Source organism: Cygnus olor, chromosome 9 (genome assembly GCF_009769625.2).
Source record: "Cygnus olor isolate bCygOlo1 chromosome 9, bCygOlo1.pri.v2, whole genome shotgun sequence".
Classification (NCBI taxonomy): Eukaryota; Metazoa; Chordata; class Aves; order Anseriformes; family Anatidae; genus Cygnus; species Cygnus olor.
The window spans coordinates 26795857-26816752 of record NC_049177.1 but is presented as its reverse complement, the minus strand read 5'-3'; the positions used below and the strand labels follow the sequence as shown (position 1 = coordinate 26816752).

Here is a 20896-nt window from a genome sequence, read left to right as displayed (position 1 = left end):
AACTAGTAGGCGTAGGGGTCACTCATCCTGTAAATAAGGATGAATTTATGGCCAAAGCAGCTGAAAAATATGGACTGTGCAGTACAATTGTACATACAATAGTCACTGAAAGTAAAACAGGGAGTTAGTTTTAATTGTATGCTAGCTACTTGGATCACTGACCTAGAGAGGAATTTACGCTTAGTCATGTATTTAATTGTGTAAGTAAAAATAAGTACCTTACTCTTGTAAGTGGAATTAGATTTTGCAAAATAGACATTGCCTTGAATTCCATCTGGAAAATCCAGTCAGCTGCTCTGTCATCTTATATACATACCCCTGTAAGTGTTACAGTGAAACTGTTTTCATTTAGCAATTTACAGGAAAAGGCTGTAAATTAAAGATACAAAAATGTTCTTAAGGGGAATGGAAGATACATACTACTGCTTGCTTGCTGTTTTTGTATGCTTTCTTCTGTTGTACTTGAATAGTACTTGCACTGTACTGATATTTGAAGTATCACTAGGTCACAAATCTAGCTGAAATATGTTTCTTCCAGGTCTTCTGGTAAGTGTCTCGTATGTGTGCATGTATGTACTGATATTTGTCTTCCTTTTGGGCAGATGGCATCCTTCTGCTCTTTCAGCTCGAATTTAGTCATAATAAACTATCACAATGTTTATGACTGTCTTATAAATAATGTTCTTTGAGAATCTACTACAAATAAAACAATGATTCTCTGATCCTGTAAACAGCTAAAGACCTAACTAGTTGACATAGTCTCTCAACTCCAATTTCACTAAACCTGTAACGTTACTTAAACTGGTAAAGGGCAATTAGAAGAGGTCGTCTACATTCTAAATAAAAACATCCAAGACAAAACAAAACAGAGTAGTTTTAATTTCTTTATGTGGCAGGTCTGATACAGCCAAAATCAATGATCTAATTTACTAGTACGGAGTCGTCTGATTTCAACAGAATCTTCCTGTTTTTCAAAAAAAAGCCAAAGCAATTTAGACTTGGTACAGAGAAGAAATGTCCTTTACACTGGTAAGCTGTAAAGTCAGCTATTTTGCTTTGCCTGTCTGTATAATACATTCTTCCCTGTTATATGTTACAAGTGAGGGATCAGATGAGCCAAAGGGAGAGCTATGCTCTAACTTGGGCAGTCAGGTTATTAAAACACAACTGGATGGTACAAAGATACCTGCTCTAGCTGCTTACATTTTTGACCAAGAATCAGTCAAGCAGTAGTACTGTTGCTTCTAGCTGTCAAGAAGTGCTTAATTTGTCTAGCTATGCACTACAACAATAGAAGCAAAATGTAGCTATTCAGGATTTGGGGCAAAGCTCTTACGTATACTAGTCACCATATTTTACCCTTCACTGTCTTAATTTTATCAGGCTTATGTCAGCATAACTTTGTCTCTTTTGTAATTATTTTCATAACATAAAACCACAAACAGTTATGAACTGGTGCAACTGTGATAAGTCATACGTTGCATCTTTTAAATTCACTATCTTGAAATAAAATTATAAAATAATTCAAGAACCTATGGATAAAGTGAATAATTGGATAATTGAATTCCAATTTTCCATGGAATAGCTACTGAGATGTCTGACTAGTAAAATGTGACATCAAAGCTAGGAAAAATACCTAAAATGAATTTTGCTGTTACACGGTTATTTACTAATTAAAAAATAATAAACATAACTTGGAAAGTACCTTTCATTTGGCTCTTCATGTTTCTCAGCACTTAAATAACATGCATTAGGCATCACCTAGAACATGGTTAGCTTGCAAGATATTATTTTTATTTAAGGAAAAATATAAGCTATTGTATCCTTTCATCTATCTTGGTCTATGGTCCTTCTGGTAACTGTGGGCCACCAACTGAAGTTTTCTAAAACACCAATAGATGAGATGAATTGTCCAGACTTCCCAAGCAGTTCTTCACTGAAGGCAGACCTCGGAGAATCATTGTGGTCAAATGTTTTCTTCAGTCTTGCATGTCTGTCGTACCTTTACACTTGAACTGATTGAATAATTTTGGCAACAAAGACTGTTTGTCTGTAAGGAAAAATAGCTTTTGTTATACGTGTTCCATCAAAAGAAAAGCCTGTGCATATAGATAACAGAGTCGAAGATGAGAGCAATGGATCTCTGAACCTTTCACACATCCTGAGTTAGATTTAAAAACAGCTTTAAAATGCACTGATGTGTACATTTTAATGCACCGGACTATACTTAGCTGATAATGAAAAATCCAACGTAGTGCTTCTAGACGTAGAAATCTTTTTATATATCTCTTTCTGTGTAGTCTGAGTCAGTTTTTTATTATCTGCACAAGTTTAACAAAATGTATTCTTCAAATTAGGTATATATAACTAGATGGTGTTTAACAACCTAATTTACATGTATTAGTATAGTCATGCATTATATAGTTGCATATATATACAGAGACATATGCATTTTGTAGTACTGCTCTCTTTCTGTCAATCAGCATAACTCATACCTTGTGCTCTGTCTTTTTAGTACGTGAAAGTTGCTTTTAAATAGTATTAACTTTGTAGATACAAGAACGTTCAGAATTCTTTTCGATTCAGATTCATAATTCATGTTACTGACGTAGATGAACTGACCTTTTGGAAGCACTGTGTAGGTTGCTTCCATGCCTGCATAGATGTGATCAGTAACATGGCAGTGCAATAGCCATATTCCAGGGTTCTGTGGGATCATTTCCACGGTTTGAAATGTCCCCGGGAACAAATCAAAGACATCTGCCCGGTAAACTCCTGTTTGCTTCAAGATGAGAACCAGCAATCGTTAAACAGTGTGGCATAACCAGATGGCAGTAAAACAAACTACACTTTACTCATACTCCCACCAAACTTTTTAATCACACCTGAGTAAAAAGATATCTACTGTATGTCATTTCTATAGAAGTTTTTCTATACTTTGTGCTTAAAATATGAATAAAATAGAAACTAAGTGGAAATGAAGGAAAAAAAGTGCAGTTGTTCTCATACCACAGTCATGAAAATATTAAATTTCTTGTTTAATCTAGAGTGTAGATTTAGGTGAGATAAAAGGGAGAAATTCTTCACCATGAGAGTGGTGAGGCCCTGGCCCAGGCTGCCCGGAGCAGCTGGGGCTGCCCCATCACTGGTTGTGCCCAAGGCCAGGCTGGATGGGATTTGGGTAGCCTGGGCTGGGGGCAGGGGTCCCTGCCCCCAGCAGGGCGTGTGACTGGGTGGGCTTTAAGTTCCCTTCCAACCCAAACCAGTCTATGGTTCTGAAATTCCCAGCTACTTTGTCAAAGCAATTTGTGAAGTTACCAGCCAAAAAACGCTACTGGCAGATGGATCTGTCTTTTGTTTCTTGATCAATTACAAGTTTGGGGCATAAAAAGACTTGAAGGTCAAATTACAAGTCTGCTGCTTAATATTGTAACATCTGACTTTTCAAAAACGGTGACGCTCCCTGGTATTTGCTCTACCTCTTATTCTTAACATGGCAAGAAATGAATGGAAAGAACCAGTTACCTTATAGTCAAAGCTGTGTCCATGGAAGTGTGCTGTGTGAATATCTATTTCATTGCCCATTCCCATCAAATACCAGCTTACTTTATCGCCAACGTGCATAGTAAGACCATGTAAATTTCCAAACACTTTTCCATTAATGGCTAAAAAGAAAGAAAGAGAACAATAAAAAAGATTTTGTTTCTTGTTATTCTCTAGGCTTTAAGAGAACATGAGAGTTGAAAGCTACTGCCAGGCAAAAGTGGCTGCTTTGAATGGCGTATAAATTATTTTTTTTTAATGAATTAATGCATTGTTATCCAACCAAAAGAGACAGCATATTATGAACGGGTCTGTTTGTACCTTCCACACATAACTAGAAAGCAAGAGGTAGTTAAAAGTAAAATGCTTTACTTTACACCAATACTTGTGCTACAGTTCTTAAAGGTCTGCATTTCCTGTGGCTCTCAAAAAGGGTAAGCATTATGAGGCCATGCTTTCAGGACGGATATTACCAACCTATTCCGATTATTTGCTGGCATTAAATTTCAAATTTACTTTTTACTCTTTTTGTCCATTTTTTTTCATAGATTAAAAACAGTCATTCAGTGGCAGCAACAATATTTTCAAATAGCGTGAGTGAAATTTTTCAGGCCTTCCACCCTGTAACTGGAAATTCATGGAGGTAAGAAAGTCAAATTTATATGCAGTACTTTCAAACACATAATTTTATGGTGTTTCCGGAGTTATGCCAACTAAATTGGGAAACATACCATGCATTTTGTTGCTTTCAAGAAATTCCTCATCCTCTTTGTCAACACGGTGCGGGTTGGTAGAATAGGTTTTAATGTTTTCATCCAGGTACCATGACTCATTTTCATCAAAAATCATAAACAGAAGAGCAAACTGAACTTTCTTCTTAGTATGAAATGATGGCAAATAATGTCTATGACACACAACAAGTGTGCCTATTAATCCACTGTAAGTGTCCTGAAATTAAAAATAAAAAAATCAAATAATTTTAAGACTAATAAAAGCAGAAACTTTTTTTATTTTTTTTTTTAATGACAGACATGAATCCTCTTGCTATTTTTACAGCTGTTGGTATCTGACAATAAAGGTAGTCAGTGCCAGACAAATAAGGTTATTTAATCACTGTTACACATGGGTTAAGTACAATGGACTATGGAGAGAAACTTTTTAATTTCTTGCTAGAAATAAACATTTATTCCATTTTAATTTCTCTCTCTCTTTTTTTTTTTTAATTCTTTTTAAGCTTTAGGATTTTGCAGCTGTTTTCCGTTAAAAACATTTCACACTGTTGATATTAAATAACTTGGCACTTTTCCGTTCATGTTTATTGAGACACCATTGTGAGTTAACCCTGGCTTTCAGCTGAGCCCCATGCAGCTGCTCACTCATTCTAACCATGGGATGGGGGAGAGAATTGGAAAGATAAAAGTGTGTTGATATAAAGACAGTTTACTAGGTAAAGAAAAAACTGCATATGCACGCAAAGCAAAATGAGCAGTACATTCACTACTTCCCATTGGCAGGCCGATGGTCAGCACTGCCGGGACAGCAGGGCTCATTCGTAACAGTTACTGGGGAAGACAGGCATCCCTCTGAGCATCCCACCTCCCCCTCCACAGCTTTTCTTACAGAGCACAACCCCATCTGATACGGAATCTCCTTTTGGTCAGCTGAGGCCAGCTGTCCTGGTTGTGTCCCTCCCAGCCTTTTGTGCAACCCCAGCCTCCTGGCTGGCAAGGCAGTGTGAGAAACAAACACCTCTGTAGGCAGTTCTCAGCAAAAGCTAAAACATCAGCGTGTTACCAACACTATTTTCCATCATTAATCCAGAACAAAGCACCACAGAAGCTACTGTGAAGAAAGCTGACTGTATCCCAATCAAAACCAGGACAGACATGCAGGAAAGAATACTTTCTATTAAAAATGATTGGTCATATTAAGTTAATGGATGCTTGTGTGAAAAAGGCAGATTTATGTTCCACAGTTCTGTGTTAGTTTTTCCATACATGACTGCTGAGATATTGAGGGAGCTATCAAGTGATATCTTTAAAAATAAAATATTCATGAGGTGATCTGTATGAGTAGCAGGAAAGAAACAGAGAGCAAGAACATCAGGGACTGTGACTTTCAAATTCTGCCCTGACTTTCCTGCATTATTCAAGAGGCCTTTAAATTCAAAGGTATCATAATATGGAAACAACTTCACAGAGAAAGCAGAAGTGGCAGACTTGTCTCCCTTTTACTGTAAGTATATGAATGCTGAAGTCATGAAGAAAATATTTTAGACTGATACTAGTAATATACCTTAATGATGTCCACCGTTGAATGGTATGCCCATGCAATACATTGTGGATCACCTCTCTCAGAACCAGATCTCGCTGGTATTTTCCAGACATACATTTTTGTTTCACCTGAATTAAATAAATAAACATTGATGAATTTTAGATTTTTTCTGTGTGTTGATCTGTAAAAAGTCCTGAAACAGGTATTATCAGGTATTATCTCCATTTACAGTTTATATTGGTCTTGATCTTCCTCTTCCCAGTTACTGCACTGCCTAGCTTCTTATTGTTATTTCTCTTCTGCAGATCACTGACATTTCTTGCCAATATTCTCTTTTGTGGCTGCACTGTCCAGTTTACCATACTGAATATTAAAAAAAAAAATGTATCTTTTGTAAATATCACAATAACTTTTAAAATAACAGCTAGCATAAGCCATGCTCTCACTCTGTAGACAAACCTGTTTGATGTCTTAAAAGGTACAACAAAGTTGTGTCAAAAGATTACTGAAACAAAACCAAGAAAACAAGAACTCCGAGGTATTTCCTGCTGTCCTGAAAGAAAAGCTTGCTAAACCGTATTAGAAGGCTTGATGTTACCTGTTAGAAATAAACAAGGGTGCTTTGATACCTGGGTTGGTTACAGCAACAACAGAACTGTCTGTTTTCACTCCATGGGCATGTATAGAATAAGGTCTTGATGCCAGGTTCTTAAAAACTATTGTAATTCTATCTCCAATATTGGACATAAGCAGTGGCCCTGTTGTATTGAAAAGAAAGATTAAGCTGGTTTTACAAATGATCAGACCAGAGAGAGAGAGAGAGAGAGAGACAGTTTAGGGTGTTGAAATACACAACAACTTTGAGATATAATCATAATTCAGCTAAAAACTAGACATGGATACTGAGCATTCATTATGATATGATAATTTGAGTAGTTGAAGTTAGGCATCTAAATAGAGGCCTACATCTTAGAAACTCTGAGCACTTTCACAAATACTATGTATTTGAAGTCAGCTTGGATGTTGGTGCCCAAAATGTCAACTTTGAAAACAATGGTCTGTGATCAGGCAGCAAACCAGATTTATTTATTTATTTATTTATTCTCTTGTAAAGCAAGCAATGTTATCTTGCAAGAAAAGCACTGTACTATGTAAGTAGCAATTCCATGTAGCTTTAGGCACTTTGTGTGGCTAGGACCATACTCAGTATTGTTCAAGTTGTGTCTGCTTGTTTTGTTCCACTGCATTTTTTCCCAATTCTGAAACTGAACTTCATGATGACTATACCTTGAATTTCCAGGTGCTGCTCTTCCTCTGCTCTGTTTTTGGGAGTACTGAATGTCTGATCAGTGTACTCGCGATATACTACCTTTTTGTACTTTGAGCCAATGAACTTGTCTTCTTTATTTAAAAATGTATTGCCAGGGCTGCAAAACAAACCAAACCAAAATAATAATAATTAACAAAACAAAACAAAACACAGAAAATAGACACGAGAATATATCTGACATTTCTTCATGTATTTTATACCTTCTTTTGCAGGTTGTTTAATTAACCATCAAACAAAAATCTAGCTCAGTGGAACAGTACTCTCACAGGATCTCACAGGCCACTGGTGTCTTCAACATGAAAACACTCTATTAGGCTGGGAGGTCACTTAACCCACAAGAGAATAAACACACTATAGATAGACTGACTCTACAGTGTTTGAGAGAATGCTGAGTGCTTGGCCTAGGAGATACCTTAAACGACAAGGTCATCCAACAACTCGCATACTGAATAATAAAGTCCTCAGCAACTTTTATTGATCTGAAATGAGGCCTAAAACTTGTAAAGCTTACGTGCCTTGCTGAATTGAAACATGAGGGATTGATTCTCTGCTGAGATCATGGGGTTGGAGAAAGAACAAAAAAAAAAAAAAAGAAAAAAGAAAAGCCAAGTAACAGCATAGTCCATACTAATGCTTAGGACTATGAAAGAGTTCTCTATGGCATGCAGGACAAGGCATGCAGAACAAGGAAATCTGCTATCAGGCTGGACATATATATATATATACACACATAGACACACACAACTAAGTCAATAAACAAATATAGACAGAATCTACTTCATGCTCAATTGAAGCTATATAGGCAGAAGGGTCACACACAAATTCATCAGGTAATTATTTATCCTCTTCTGCTAATTGTCATGAATTATTAGATCCTATCGTTTCACTCTCAGCAAGATTCAAATACTGGGAGTAAAACAACAAGGTGACAAGCTTCACCGTAAGTAGATTCTGTCATGGACTTAACATCTCATCTTGCGTAAGCTAAAGAAATGAGGTGAGTGAAAAGAAACCTTATTCAGAGTTCAGATAAACATGAGACAAAGAACCATTACATCATATAATTAATCATCAGGACAAAGCTGTCATCTTATTTACAACTTATTGAATAATTTAAGCATTCCACAGCAAGGACTGTATCAACATCAGTAAATAATAAACACACATGCAATATCCAGGATCCAATAAATCCTGCAGCTGCCACACATAATATTTGTGCTGGACCATTTCATGAATATTATGAAGTTTGTCTCTCAGTTATATGACAACATTACTGGAAGGACTACAAATTCAAGTGAGCCCTAAAAATGTATATGCGAAGAAAATGTGTATAGAAATGCTTGGATTGCAAGGAGGAAATTGTTCAGAGGATAAGTTGTTTGTTTGCTTTTTTCCATCTTTTTCCCCTTGTGTACATTCCAATGTACCTTTCCTCATGATACTGGTGCCGCTCAAATTCCCATGTCCTGTTAGGAGAATAGTCCCATTCAACTTCCACTGCAGCAATATAGTAAGTCTTTTCATGCAAATATAGGGATGGATCCACATTCCACCAGTGGCATTGTTTCACTTCATATTTCTGCTTCATGCCCCCTGTGTAGTGATCTGTTGTCAGGCATGACACTTCAAAAACTCCTAGAGATTGTACCAGAAACAAAGACTTGAAGACAAAAATCTGTTATTGTAGCTCTTGAAACTGCATTATCTGTTTTGGTTTAGAATTTCGAGATCGAAACACAGGCTACTGATCATGGAACATTGAGATTCTTTACCTAACATGATTACTTGTAGTAATATAATTCAACACAGACATAGAAGCTAGGAAAATCAAGGCTTTAGCATTAGAAGCTTACATACAGTTTACGCACTATGCTGTAGTCCAAGGATCAAAATACCTCCTACTTAGAGTTTCTATTTAAGCATAAAATGCTCATAAGAAAGTAGTTTCTAAAGAAGAAACAGGATCTTTTAAGCACTAAAACATTAAAATTCTTGTATAGTAGATCAATCCTGCTCATACAAAAAGAAAAAGAGAAATATGTACACTTTTACTCCTTTCAATCATTTTGTTCAAAATTTAAAATATCATTAAATAGTTCCATACACTTCACAGTACCATGGGGGCAAACAAACGTTTTTTGTTTTTTTTTTTGTTAGTCATATAGTTTTATGTACATAGACCAGACTGTCACCAACATGTGAAAGCAAAAATGGATGAAATAAAAGCCTGCTTTAAATTGTTTCCTGTCCACCATTCTGCAACCTTTGGCACGTAAGGAGGACCTGCAGACACCTTCCTGCAGGTAGGCATGGCACACCGGAGCTGGAAGAGTGACTGCTCCCAAAATCTGGCAAGGTTCAATGGGAAAACATGCTCCTGCCCATTTGGCAGCAGAGCTATACAAGCACATCAAAGTGCTTAGGGTAAAGAGCAGGTGCCCTAAAAGGGCTCTTCTGGGCCTCATTGGGAATGTTTGCCTGTTGCAAATGAGCTGTGAATTGTGGCAAGAGAACCTCTGCCAGGCAATGGCCTCCAGCAACTTTTAGGCCAATCGGAGGAAGTGCTGCAATGAACTTCTGTAGCAACATAATACTTCTGTGTCTGGGATACAGACTAAAAACAAACAAATAAAAACAACTAGACATTTACCTTTGGAATCAGGCTTCATAATAGCTGTGAGAAACGTATGTGGAAACAGATTTGCTGTATCCCTTCTTGTTCCTTTTGTTAGGAATGTGTTTTCTGAAAAGTATATCCCATGAACATCGACTTCTGACCCCAAGCCCATCAAATGCCAGGAAACCACATTTCCTTTGCACATCTCAAGACCAGGCTGATTACCATACATATAGCCATTAATAGCTGTAGAAGATTTGAGGAAGCAAAATCCACTTTCATTAACACAACTTAATTCTGCAATACAAATTAAATAACACTTAAATATAATACTTAAAAATAAATAACACCTACAATGTAATGTGATGCCTTAGACTCACAAAAATATCAATAGTAAAATACTTTATCACAACAACAAAACTAGAGAATCAAATCAAGCAAAACAACTTTTAAGAACATTTTCAAACTGTTCTCACTTTCATTGTCTAGAGCACAGCGAGCTGCCTTGCCCACCTGCAACTTCCACTGCTTTATATCCCGTAAATGTACTACAGCCATACAGCCACACAGTGGAGATAATCCAAATTGTTGTTTAATTCTTACTAGTCTCATCTATGCAAATCTTTCAAAGCCTGGGCCTCACAGGTACCACTGAATTCTCAGTACCAAGGCTCTGTAAATAGTAGAAATGCCAGAGGGAAATTTTAAAATGCCAGAGGGAAATTTTAGAAAGTTCACGGGCAAATGTGTTTAAAGGTTAGAAAGTATTTGCAGGACTAGGGACTGAAGATAAAAATGTTCTTTCATGTGAAACTTCAAATTATTTGCTGCAGTATCAAAATACTTTCACTGTGAAGCTTGGCTCTGCCCTATTAAAGCAGTAAAGATTTTCATTGCAAGGTATCTGCAGTACTGGTAAGGGAATCCAGAATCAGCGACAGACACAAAATCCCCCTTTCAGCCATGTCATCTGTAGGACAGCGATCAGTTTTCCTCTTGTTAGGGGGCTGCATTTGTAGGGATTGCACATGGGCTGCTAAAAGTGGTACATAACAGTGCTAAATATATGACTGCTATGCAAGACACTGGACAGCTGGCATTATGTTTTGAATTGATGACCACACTGAGCTGAAATTGAATTGCATTCAAATACAGGCTTGTTCCAATGGAAAGGAATGAAGCGTCTCTGCTGATACACAGTCTCCCAATCTCCACTATGAAATCACAAAACTAAAACACAAAACTGTAGAAAAGAAGCATTTGACTAGCTAATTGTAATAAATAATTTTCTTACAGTGCATTTTGTTAGACTCCTGGAAGTGCTCATCATCTTTGTCAATTTTACTAGGATTTAATGTAAACATCAAAATATTGTCATCCAAGTACCAGCTTAGATTCTCATCAAATACTGTGGCAAGTAGAAAAAACTCCCTGTTCACATTTTTCTGTTGAGAAGAAACAGCACAAAGGAAAATAGAAATGAGTGAACAGACCATGTCAGGAAAAAAAATCTGTGAAAAATAATCAACGTGTCTAACAATTTGAGAATAATTCAAAAATTGGAGTAGATGCATATATTGGTTCTTCATTCAGACAACCTCAAAGCTATCTAATTGCTGTATCTGGTGGGTAGGTATCTTCTGCTAATGCTCTTTCTACCAGCAGGAACAACCTCCAGAATTTAATTCATATTTTGGCCTTGAAAGCCTCTAAACTTTTCCAGTCATTCTTCTCCTAGTTAAGACTTGAAAGCTGGTGATTATTCACTGTGATGATGGTTTCACAGTACAGTGTCTGCTTATCTGGGAACAAACTAATTTTTTTTTTTTTTTTTTTTTTTTTTTTTATAAAAAAACCCATTTCTTTTCATTTTATGTATTCCCCTCAGCAAATGAGTGAGATAGTGATGTGGAGGGAGGGGGTCGTTAGTCATTAATGTGGCAGGCCCCGTGGGCCCAGTTCAGGAAGAGAAAGCAGATTCAGTTATGATGATGCAAATGATTTCATTTTTTTTCCTCTTTGACTGACCTGTTTCCCAGAAGGAAGTAGAGCTCCTTTCCTGCACACCAAAAGCGGACCCACAAGGCCAGAATTGGTGTCTCTGACTGCATCCACAGCTGAGTAATAGAGCCAGGTTAAACAGTCAGGATCTTGGTCTGTGGGACCCACATCTTCTGGTATGTTCCACTCATATGTATATGTAGTACCAGGACTAACATGGGAGGCTGGAGATTCACTATCTGTTATAGAAATCAGTATTAGGATTTAAGCCCAATAAAACTTGTTTATTTTGCCACCTTTAATGTATTAACATATATGCCAACTTGTTCTCTGGTGCTTGCAATGTCCCTGTCCACAGGCGCACCTCTGGAGGCAGCATGGTACAATGCTCCCTCGTTGTTCTTGCGGTAACTCACACCATGGGGCTGGATGCTAAATGGGCGGCTGGCATTGTTTCGGAAAGTCACCCTGATGCTTTCACCCACTTCTGCCTTGATAACGGGTCCTAGAAAAGAGCACATGGTCTAATTACAAGGTTTTTGTATCAAGTGATGTAATGATTACCACAAGCTCATAGGAATGGCTGTCTGCTTTTCCTGTCACAAGGAACTGCCCCTGCGCTTATGTGACCACAAACCAGGTTCCTGCCATATGGCCCAAATCTCATGGCACCCCAGCTGCAACTGGAATGCTCACCTCCCAGTTTCTCATGAAGGCCCGATGCAACACACGACAGTTCCTCCCTTTCTCAAGGGATCTACAGACATTAGTACCAACCTCAAACTCATCCCAAAGCCCTGTCAGAATCAGGCAGGTTATAAACAGGGCTAGATCTCCATAACCTTGCCTTGAAATGCATACCTGACCTTTGGTGACCATGGCATATTCCCACAGACATGGGGCCACCTCAGCATTGTCCTCAAGAGCTTTTCTTACACCCTGAGATGTCTGTTGGAGGAAGCCACAGGTACCAGTGTCCACAGGAGGAAGGGAATGCCAAGGAGGGAGAAGGTGGAGGGGCACTGTTGGCCAGCCATTGGAAGTGATACTTTACTCTGATAAACTCTTGATATGAAATCATTCTAAATGTCTTACCTAAGAGTCCAAGGTGTACTTCCTCTGGGATCCTTTTTTTCTGTTCCGTGAAAGTACCATCTGTGTATTCCTTGTAAATGGCTTTTTTGTAAGAGCCACCAATTCTTGTCTCACTTTGTTCAAAAAAAATCTGAGATTCACTGTGTGAAAGAAATTGTAATAGATGCAAACAGTTAAGTCATAATGCTCAGCTTTATAAAGGCAGTCAGGACCTCAATCCTATTCTCTAACATATCACATACTGAGATTATCTTCTGCGTCTCCAGTCAGTGATCTCACCATGCACTTATACACAGTTCCATATAAGGATGTGCAGGAATCCATTATTCTTCACCAATTTTTCTTTAAGGGAAAGACATTCTGCTACGTTGCCCTTATAAAGCCACCATGAGAGTCATCAACAAAGATTTCTAACTGACAATTTGTAACCTTAGGTCTACTCTTCCAAAAGTTCTTTTTATTAACGGTTATACATAATTCAACAACAGTAGATACAAACACGCAGAATATGTAACATCTAAGCAGAAATTATGGAGATTTAGTGTACATTTTTACTCTTCAAAAAAAAAAAAAAAAAGGACCTTTCAATGTTTTACAAGCAGGTCAGGTGTGGAGCAGATAAGTATTATTTAACTCATTTCAGTGAATAAAAATCAGAGGAATCAATATATTCAGTGGCTCCATCCAGATATTAAACATACAGACAGAGAGCAAATGGCAAAGCCACCTTGTACAAATGATTTGCTGGTTGAGATGAAGTTATCATGGTTTTTCATCAGGTAAGGTGCTGACCATGAACTCCAGCTCTCTAACTCAGAGTAATCAACCAACTTGAAATGTCAAAGGTGATCGTCTACATATGGCATTACAATTAATCTTTATCCCAGTGAAATTACTAACATTACAGCAAAATTTATATTAAGATTGCAAGGGAAAGAATGGTCTTGATTTGTTTGGATATTTATCTCGGCATTAATAATTAAGCAGAGCAGAGGACAATGAGAAATTCTGGTTAAAAGTAAATTCTAGCATAAGGCTTACCTTATTTAGCATGCTCTATCAATTCTGCTTGAAAGTTAAACTTCTTCATTATAGACATTTACCTGTCAGTAATTAATTCTTGTCCTGTAAAATGATTCATTGCAGATGGGCCATAATTCCAGATAATCTCTTCAGCAGCAATGAAGTACTGTCTTATCTTTGCACTCTCATTCTGATCTGTTGTGGATTTCCTACAATCTTTTACTGTAAAAAGGGCCTGCATACCACCTGGAAAAAAAAAATAAGGAGGTAGAGAAAACTAAGGAGAAGAAACTACGCTTTATTTTTCTTCCCATGCTTCTAATAGTTCCTACTTTTCCCTGGAGGATTCCCATACCATTGATGGATACACAAATAAAGAAAAGATGAATGATATAAAAGCATGTAGACCAGCTGAGCAAGGGTATAGAGATATGACCATAGTGTTTATAGTAGGCAGACAGGTGTGGTAAAGGGAATTCTGCTTGTAAAGATACAACTAACGTGGTAGTTACAGAAAAGATTAGGTTGGAGTGAAAACAGCGTACTGTTAGATGGCAGTGCAGCCATGGCTAGGTACTACAAGATGAACCACGTTTCCTCTAACTCTAATCAATGGTTTACTTGGGAAACTCCTGGGTCTCTGCACTCTCAGAGAAAGATCCATTAACAAATGTCCTTTACAAATAATAAAAAAAAATAATAATTTAAGGTACAAATGATACAAAAAAAAAAAAAAAAAGAGGCTTTTTACAGCTATATATTGAGCTATCTTTTGGGATTGAGATTTAAGTATTGCCCATGAAGTTTCAACCACTTCAGGATACTGCTTCGTGTGATAGTTAACTCCAAACTTATATCCCCTGTAGTTGAAACTGTAGGTTAAACATACTCCTTTCTATATCAGAATTTTCAGATCTTGGAGCATGATTTTGAGTTCTGTGTTTATTTCCACTTGTGGCAAAGACTTCTGTTACTCATTTAGAGGGATATAGATTATATATAGAGATCATATGAAAGTGTGGAATTAGCTTCTAAGTATTTCATAATGTTAATAAACACTGGAAATACAAGAAGATACAAGGAATACAAATGCAGATCATGATAATTAGCCAATGTACTTTCCAGAACATGTCTTTGTCAGCAGGTAAATTAACCTGTCTGAACTACGCCCTTGCCCAAATATGGGATTAGCGACAACTTTTTTTGCTGGCAAACAGAAAATTGTGATCAGTTACTTTCAGTAAGAGGCAAACATCATGATATTGTTTGTCTAAAGCTGAAGTTTGCAAAAGTATCTAATACACTTTTAGGCATTTCAAGTGTTACGAGAGAGAGCTTTGTTACCTAGAGAATATCATTTGGCATATAACCATGTCAGGAGTCATGCTAAAAAGACTCATTCAATTGGTAGCTCAAGCTGAAAAAAAAAAAAAAAAAAAGAAAGGGAAAAAAAAAAAGAACCCTGTAACTTATTCTGTACCTTCGATATGGTCATTCACTTGGCAACTCAGCAGCCATTCCCCAGGACTCCTTGGTATCATGACAGCATCAATAAACGTGGCTGGGAAGAGGTTGATGGTGTCAGCTCGATGATGCCTTTCTATTAAGGTCTGCCCATGAAAGTAGGCTGAATGGATATCGGCTTCATTACCCATGCCAAAAAGATGCCATTTTACCTTATCTTCCACACACATTGTAAGATCTGGGAGGTATCCATACACATACCCATTGATGGCTTGAAAACAAATGAACAAACAAACAAACAAAAAAAGTTATTTATTCACAGAGCTACGAATCTTTAGTTCAAAAATGGGTGTCATACAATCATTACTCTGCTCTTCAGGATAGAAGGAGGCTCAAAACAAAACATCGAACCTTTGAAAGTTACACACAGACACACTTTATCTTCACATCTACCTGCAGTTCTAGCTGTGATTCTGGAATCCATGTCAGAGCCAAAGATATTTTCTTTGTTGAAACTAACAGTAAAAACTGTTTTTCTAAACTGCAACATCATATAGCATAGAGTTTTGGACTTAGAAAAAAAATCATATAACTGTTTAGAATGCCTGGGAAATTATACTGCCAAAAAAGTACTGGCAAAATTTTTAGTATCTATGAATTTTGTATCACAGTTCCAAAGGCTTGATAGTAAAATACCTGACATCACTTTTTTTTTTTTTTTTTAATTTGAAAGAAGCTTAATTCTCCAAGAAAGAATTGTTCTGCTTAAAAAAAAAAAACTTTAAGAGAGACAACCCATAAAAAACAATACTTCTTTATATCAGTGACATGAGACATTAATATAAAGTTATCTCACAGTGCATTTTATTGCTTTCCTGGAAGTCCTCATCATCTTTGTGAACTTTGGAAGGCTCAGAACAGTATGTCTTGATGTTATCCTCTAGATACCAACTGAGATTTTCATCCATCACAGAGAACATAAGGATAAACTCAGCATCAATGTGTTTATCACTGCCCTCATTCATTGTACCTGAAAAAGAAAGCAGTATATTCTTTGGCAATTGACATTATCTTTTCAGTTTTAAGTGTAGTATCAGTAAGGCTGGTTACTGTTTACTTGATATTTTGTCACTTATCTTGAGTGTACACAAACTTACAGACATGTTAAGAAAATAAAAAATGGTTTTGGTAGATGCCATAAAAGAACTTTACTAAGAATAAATATTGTATATGATAAGATTACAAAACATTTATTCTTCCAATCGGTATGATCCTTTTGCGTTAGTATTGTGAACACATTTCACTCATGTACATTTGTGGACAAAATATTCTGCAAATTATATTTACCATCACACACAAAATCAAATCACATCCTGTATTATTAAAAGACAGTTAATGGTGAAGACAAAACACTGCTCTTTCAAAATTAACTTTAATCTTCTCCTCTTCCAGTAAATTATTTCATTTATATTTATCAATAGCTATTATCAATCACCTTGCATATGTATTTATTTATTTGTGTCTTACCTTTCCTACAAATTATTAAAGGCCCAACGAGTCCCGAGGCAACATCTCTTGGAGCATCTATGTGAGAGTGGTAAACCCTGGTTATGCAGTCTGTATCTCCCTCAGCTGGACCTTGATCTTCGGTTACATCCCATATGTAAGTGTACTGGCTTCCAGGCTTCACAGCATCATCTCTTTTTTCAAAATCTTTGGTGTTGTCAGGATAAAAAGCACCTGAGGAATACCACACAGCCAACATTAATAGAATACATTTCATGCTGTGATATAAGAACAGCACCTTTCATGCTTTACAGTTAAATGCATGTTGTAATAACATGGATTGAACGTCTGAATACAGGTAAAATAAATCCTTAAAATCAAATGAGTAGAGCTTTTCCTTCTGTTTAAGGGTTCCCTTATTTGCCTTTGAATTCCATGGGTGTGCTTTGACTAATAGAACTTTAAATTAGTCCTTAATTTATTAGTAGGGCACCATGTACTTCTGCTAAAAGGACAACAGTTCAAATATTTGTAAAAACACTTGTTAAATATTAATCTTGGAATCTGTTCTAAAACATTGCACATGGACCTAAGGAATTCAGGTGTTGCTAAAATAACAGCAACAGAAACAAAATTTTTGAACATTGTTCCAAAAATTGCATATACTACTACATAACATGCTGTTCTGCTAACAAAATGCGTCCGTATCAAGTCACATATTAGATCTAATGAAAAACTTCAAAAAATATTAGAAGTTAGGCTGATATTTCGTATTTTTTTCCTACTGGAAAATTTTCAAAAACGACTTTTGGCATGACATCATATTCTCAATAATTCACACCCTGTTTTTAAGGCCTATTAACAAGCTTCCAGTGGCTACATTCTGGTGCATTCTTGTTTGCAGTTATTACTATTGAAATAAATAAAACTCTCAGTGGGGTGCAGAGTTAGTCATCAGGCTGCAGCCTAGCTGCAAGATGTAATCACACTGCATCTAGTAGTTTTGAAAGAGGAAACTAGAATCATCATAGTATTTCCTCAGGATGGACAAGTTGCTGTCTCTGACAGATGACATTTGTTCTCACGGTTTGCTGTATGTATAAAAGATGCTGCAGAAACACTGTTAGAATTGAACAGAAGAGAATGCTGTGACTTTTCTGCCTACAGATCTCCAAGGAATCTACTGATTTCAGTGAAACTAGAGCAACGTTCCACAGCCTGAAAGTTCCCCACTACTGCCAACAACAAATCACCACTAATCCCAATAGCATTCCTACAATACATCTTAAAGCACATTAGTCTTCTATATCATGAATTGTACAGCTGTATACCACTGTACAGCTGTAGCTGTTTCTCTATTTTAAGGAATTCAGGTGTATCTTGTATACGATTTATACGAAAAGCATTAAGAATTTTGAACCATAAATTATCACTTGTAACAGCATTTTCTTCATAACATCATTAGTTTTTCCTTCAGACATCCTTAATACCTGTGGCCCTATATTACCCTTAGTTCAGGTGAAATGTTGATTTAAAATTGCCTTCTTTATGAATTCCACTTTTGGCTTTGTATTTTACTCTTGAAAAAATACCAAAATTCTTAATCAGCTCCTATTTTAAATTGAGCGTGTTTTGTTTCAAAACTTTAATTAAGCGCTTTTGTCTTTGATGATAGACTATCACACTCAGAGGAATGGTTAACTTTTGATAAATTCTGACACAAAATGGACTCAAGCTTACCTTCATTTTCCTTTGTGTACCTTACACCATGTGGATGCAGTGTGTAGCTTCTGGAAGCAAAGTTTTTCAAGTGAATAATAATAGAGTCTCCAACTTCTCCCTTAATGACAGGGCCTAACAAACCCAGCCAGGAAGGTTTCTCAACTATTACATCATATAAATTATTTGTGTACTGAGTGTAGACAGCCTTCTTATAAATGCTTCCTATCCTATGCGGTCCTTTTTTGAGAAAGACTTCAGCCTGCCTGTAAAGAAAATACACAAACACATCTGTAGTGTCAGATATTAATTTTATATTTAAATGGTGTTAATTAATAGGGTGTCAAACACGACAAGGCCTCTATAGCACTGTGCACAACTACATCTGTCTCTAGGAGCAAATACGTTTCTTATCCTAAACTCGATGTGATTTCATGTTCCCAGCAGTCATATTGTGAAACAAGTTAATAGTGCCCCAAAATGCAAAGTGTTCCCCACAAGGGAACACTTGCCCCTCTTGAGCCCATGGGGATGCATTATTTGTACATACGCAAACACAGATCTGAAGTGTAATTTAAAGAAATAAAATCAGTGCAGAGCTCTGAGAAACTTGGAGAGCATAAACTTACTTGCAAAGGGTAAGTTACTGAAGTCTGAGTGCACCAAGATTTCCAGCCACAATTTAAATCAAAGGAATATATTATGGCCCTTCTTGGACAATTTAAACAATTACCATTTAATTATAGTGTTCCTTCCAGAAGCTACACTGTACTTGTCCCTTTTGCCTTTCCCTGCCTCTATAAATAACATCTTCCATGCAAGCACAGCCTCATAGTTGAAAGGTTCAGAAGAACCAGAATCAGAGAATCTGAACATTAGGGTAAAAGGGGCCAGCTCCACTGTAGGCATACAACCACAGAAAAACTTAATGTGTTTGGTACATTGCAGGTTGTCACAGAGCACAGAAAAGCAGTGAACAGTGGAAGCTTACCATATGAAAACACTGCTCTGCACTTTTTAGACAAGATGCCTTGATTCCATCATTTATCAGACTTACTAATCTATTGAATCACTGGCATTGTATCACATATCTCTCCATCTGAGTAAAAAAAAAAAAAAAAAAAGCAGCGTTGACTGCCTTGCCTCATACATGATGAAGTGGCAAATTATGGCTAAGATGTTGTTGGCTCTCACTAGAGAAAACAAACCACAGGAAATCTAATCCCTCACCTACACACTAAATAAGAACTGTATTTTTGAGATTTTTTTTTTCATTTCAGATCTATTTCTTCATTGTTTTTATTTCAGTACAGTCCTACTTCATTTTAAAGGCACTGAAAAAATTAGAAAAAGAAACTTTTTTCTATCTCAAAATTTTCTTTGTTGCCTTTTATATCTGAGTTTTCTTTATTGATTATCCATGTCTTCCATGTGTTTCCCTCCTCTTCACCATACTTACCCTCTGTTTCTCTTTCTCACTACCTTCTTTGCTTCACAAGAAACACCCTATCTATGCTGCTGCACCTCCAACAAGTGAAAATGACCATTGCCAACAATGGACAACTAAAAAGGAAACTTGTGCCCAATAGGAAAGTTTTAAATGTGCCAAACTTCTGAGTTTAAAAGCATAAAAGAAAAAAGCCTTACCATCAACACTGATACTTTGCTAATTCAAAGTAAACATCATTAGACATTTATAGCCATTTCCTTGTCTCTACTTACTTAGTAAACATTTAATTTCAATGGATTCACAAAATAACTTTGTCCTAGTATCCAAAGCAGGCAGTGCCGTAAAATAAAACTTGATCAACATAAACCGTGTTACTTACTCTTCTTCTGCAAAAAGCTGTCCAGAGATGATATTTGTATTGCCGGGTGCATAGTCCCATGTTGTCTCTATAATCCCAATGTAGTATTCCCTGGTCACTGCCCCAGTTTGGCAACAGCAAGAAAACAGCATGAAATTTAGGAAGAATAGCTTCATTTTTCATTCATGAACCTTGTGGAAAATTTGAAATGATGGGCACATGCAATTTCCCTTTATATGTTCTGTCTTTCCCACCCCCCACCCTTCTTACTCTCCCCGTTTGCTTTGGTGAATACAATAAAAAGTTGCACAATGTCGCTCTGTGTGAAGAGTAAACAAAACATTCTGGTAACCTCGTTAGTTCATGTAATCTTCAAAGGAATTTTTTCAGTTCTTGCCAAACTACTGTAACACAAATTGCTGCTTAGACTGTTATCAGATTGTAAATCTTGCAGCTGAATTGATGATAACTAAGTTTAATCACATTCTTCGTTGTCTTTATCACTGTCTCTATAGC

At 36.7% G+C, this 20896-nt stretch overlaps 1 protein-coding gene across 1 annotated transcript; it reads right to left on the bottom strand.

Annotated features, from left to right (window-relative positions):
- Positions 1-636: 636 nt before the first annotated feature.
- LOC121075134 (ceruloplasmin) lies at positions 637-20693 on the bottom strand. The gene is made up of 19 exons (XM_040568084.1): positions 20402-20693; positions 18594-18838; positions 16875-17087; positions 16204-16377; positions 15364-15618; positions 13964-14129; positions 12861-13000; positions 12130-12270; positions 11793-12004; positions 11059-11209; positions 9798-10010; positions 8575-8782; positions 7105-7244; positions 6447-6575; positions 5839-5945; positions 4275-4491; positions 3526-3665; positions 2623-2782; positions 637-2050 (listed from the first exon to the last, which is right to left on the bottom strand). The coding sequence occupies exons 1-19, from the start codon at positions 20554-20556 to the stop codon at positions 1980-1982; spliced, it is 3237 nt and encodes a 1078-aa protein (XP_040424018.1). The 5' UTR covers positions 20557-20693; the 3' UTR covers positions 637-1979.
- Positions 20694-20896: the final 203 nt, after the last annotated feature.

Coding starts and splice junctions, on each gene's coding strand:
- LOC121075134 (XM_040568084.1), bottom strand. CDS start 20,556: ATGAAGCTATTCTTCCTAAATTTCATGCTGTTTTCTTGCTGTTGCCAA. Junction 15,619..16,203: donor GGAAAGCAATAAAATGCACT/GTGAGATAACTT, acceptor TTTGTTTTCAAG/CCATCAATGGGTATGTGTAT. Junction 4,492..5,838: donor CAACGGTGGACATCATTAAG/GTATATTACTAG, acceptor TTTTAATTTCAG/GACACTTACAGTGGATTAAT.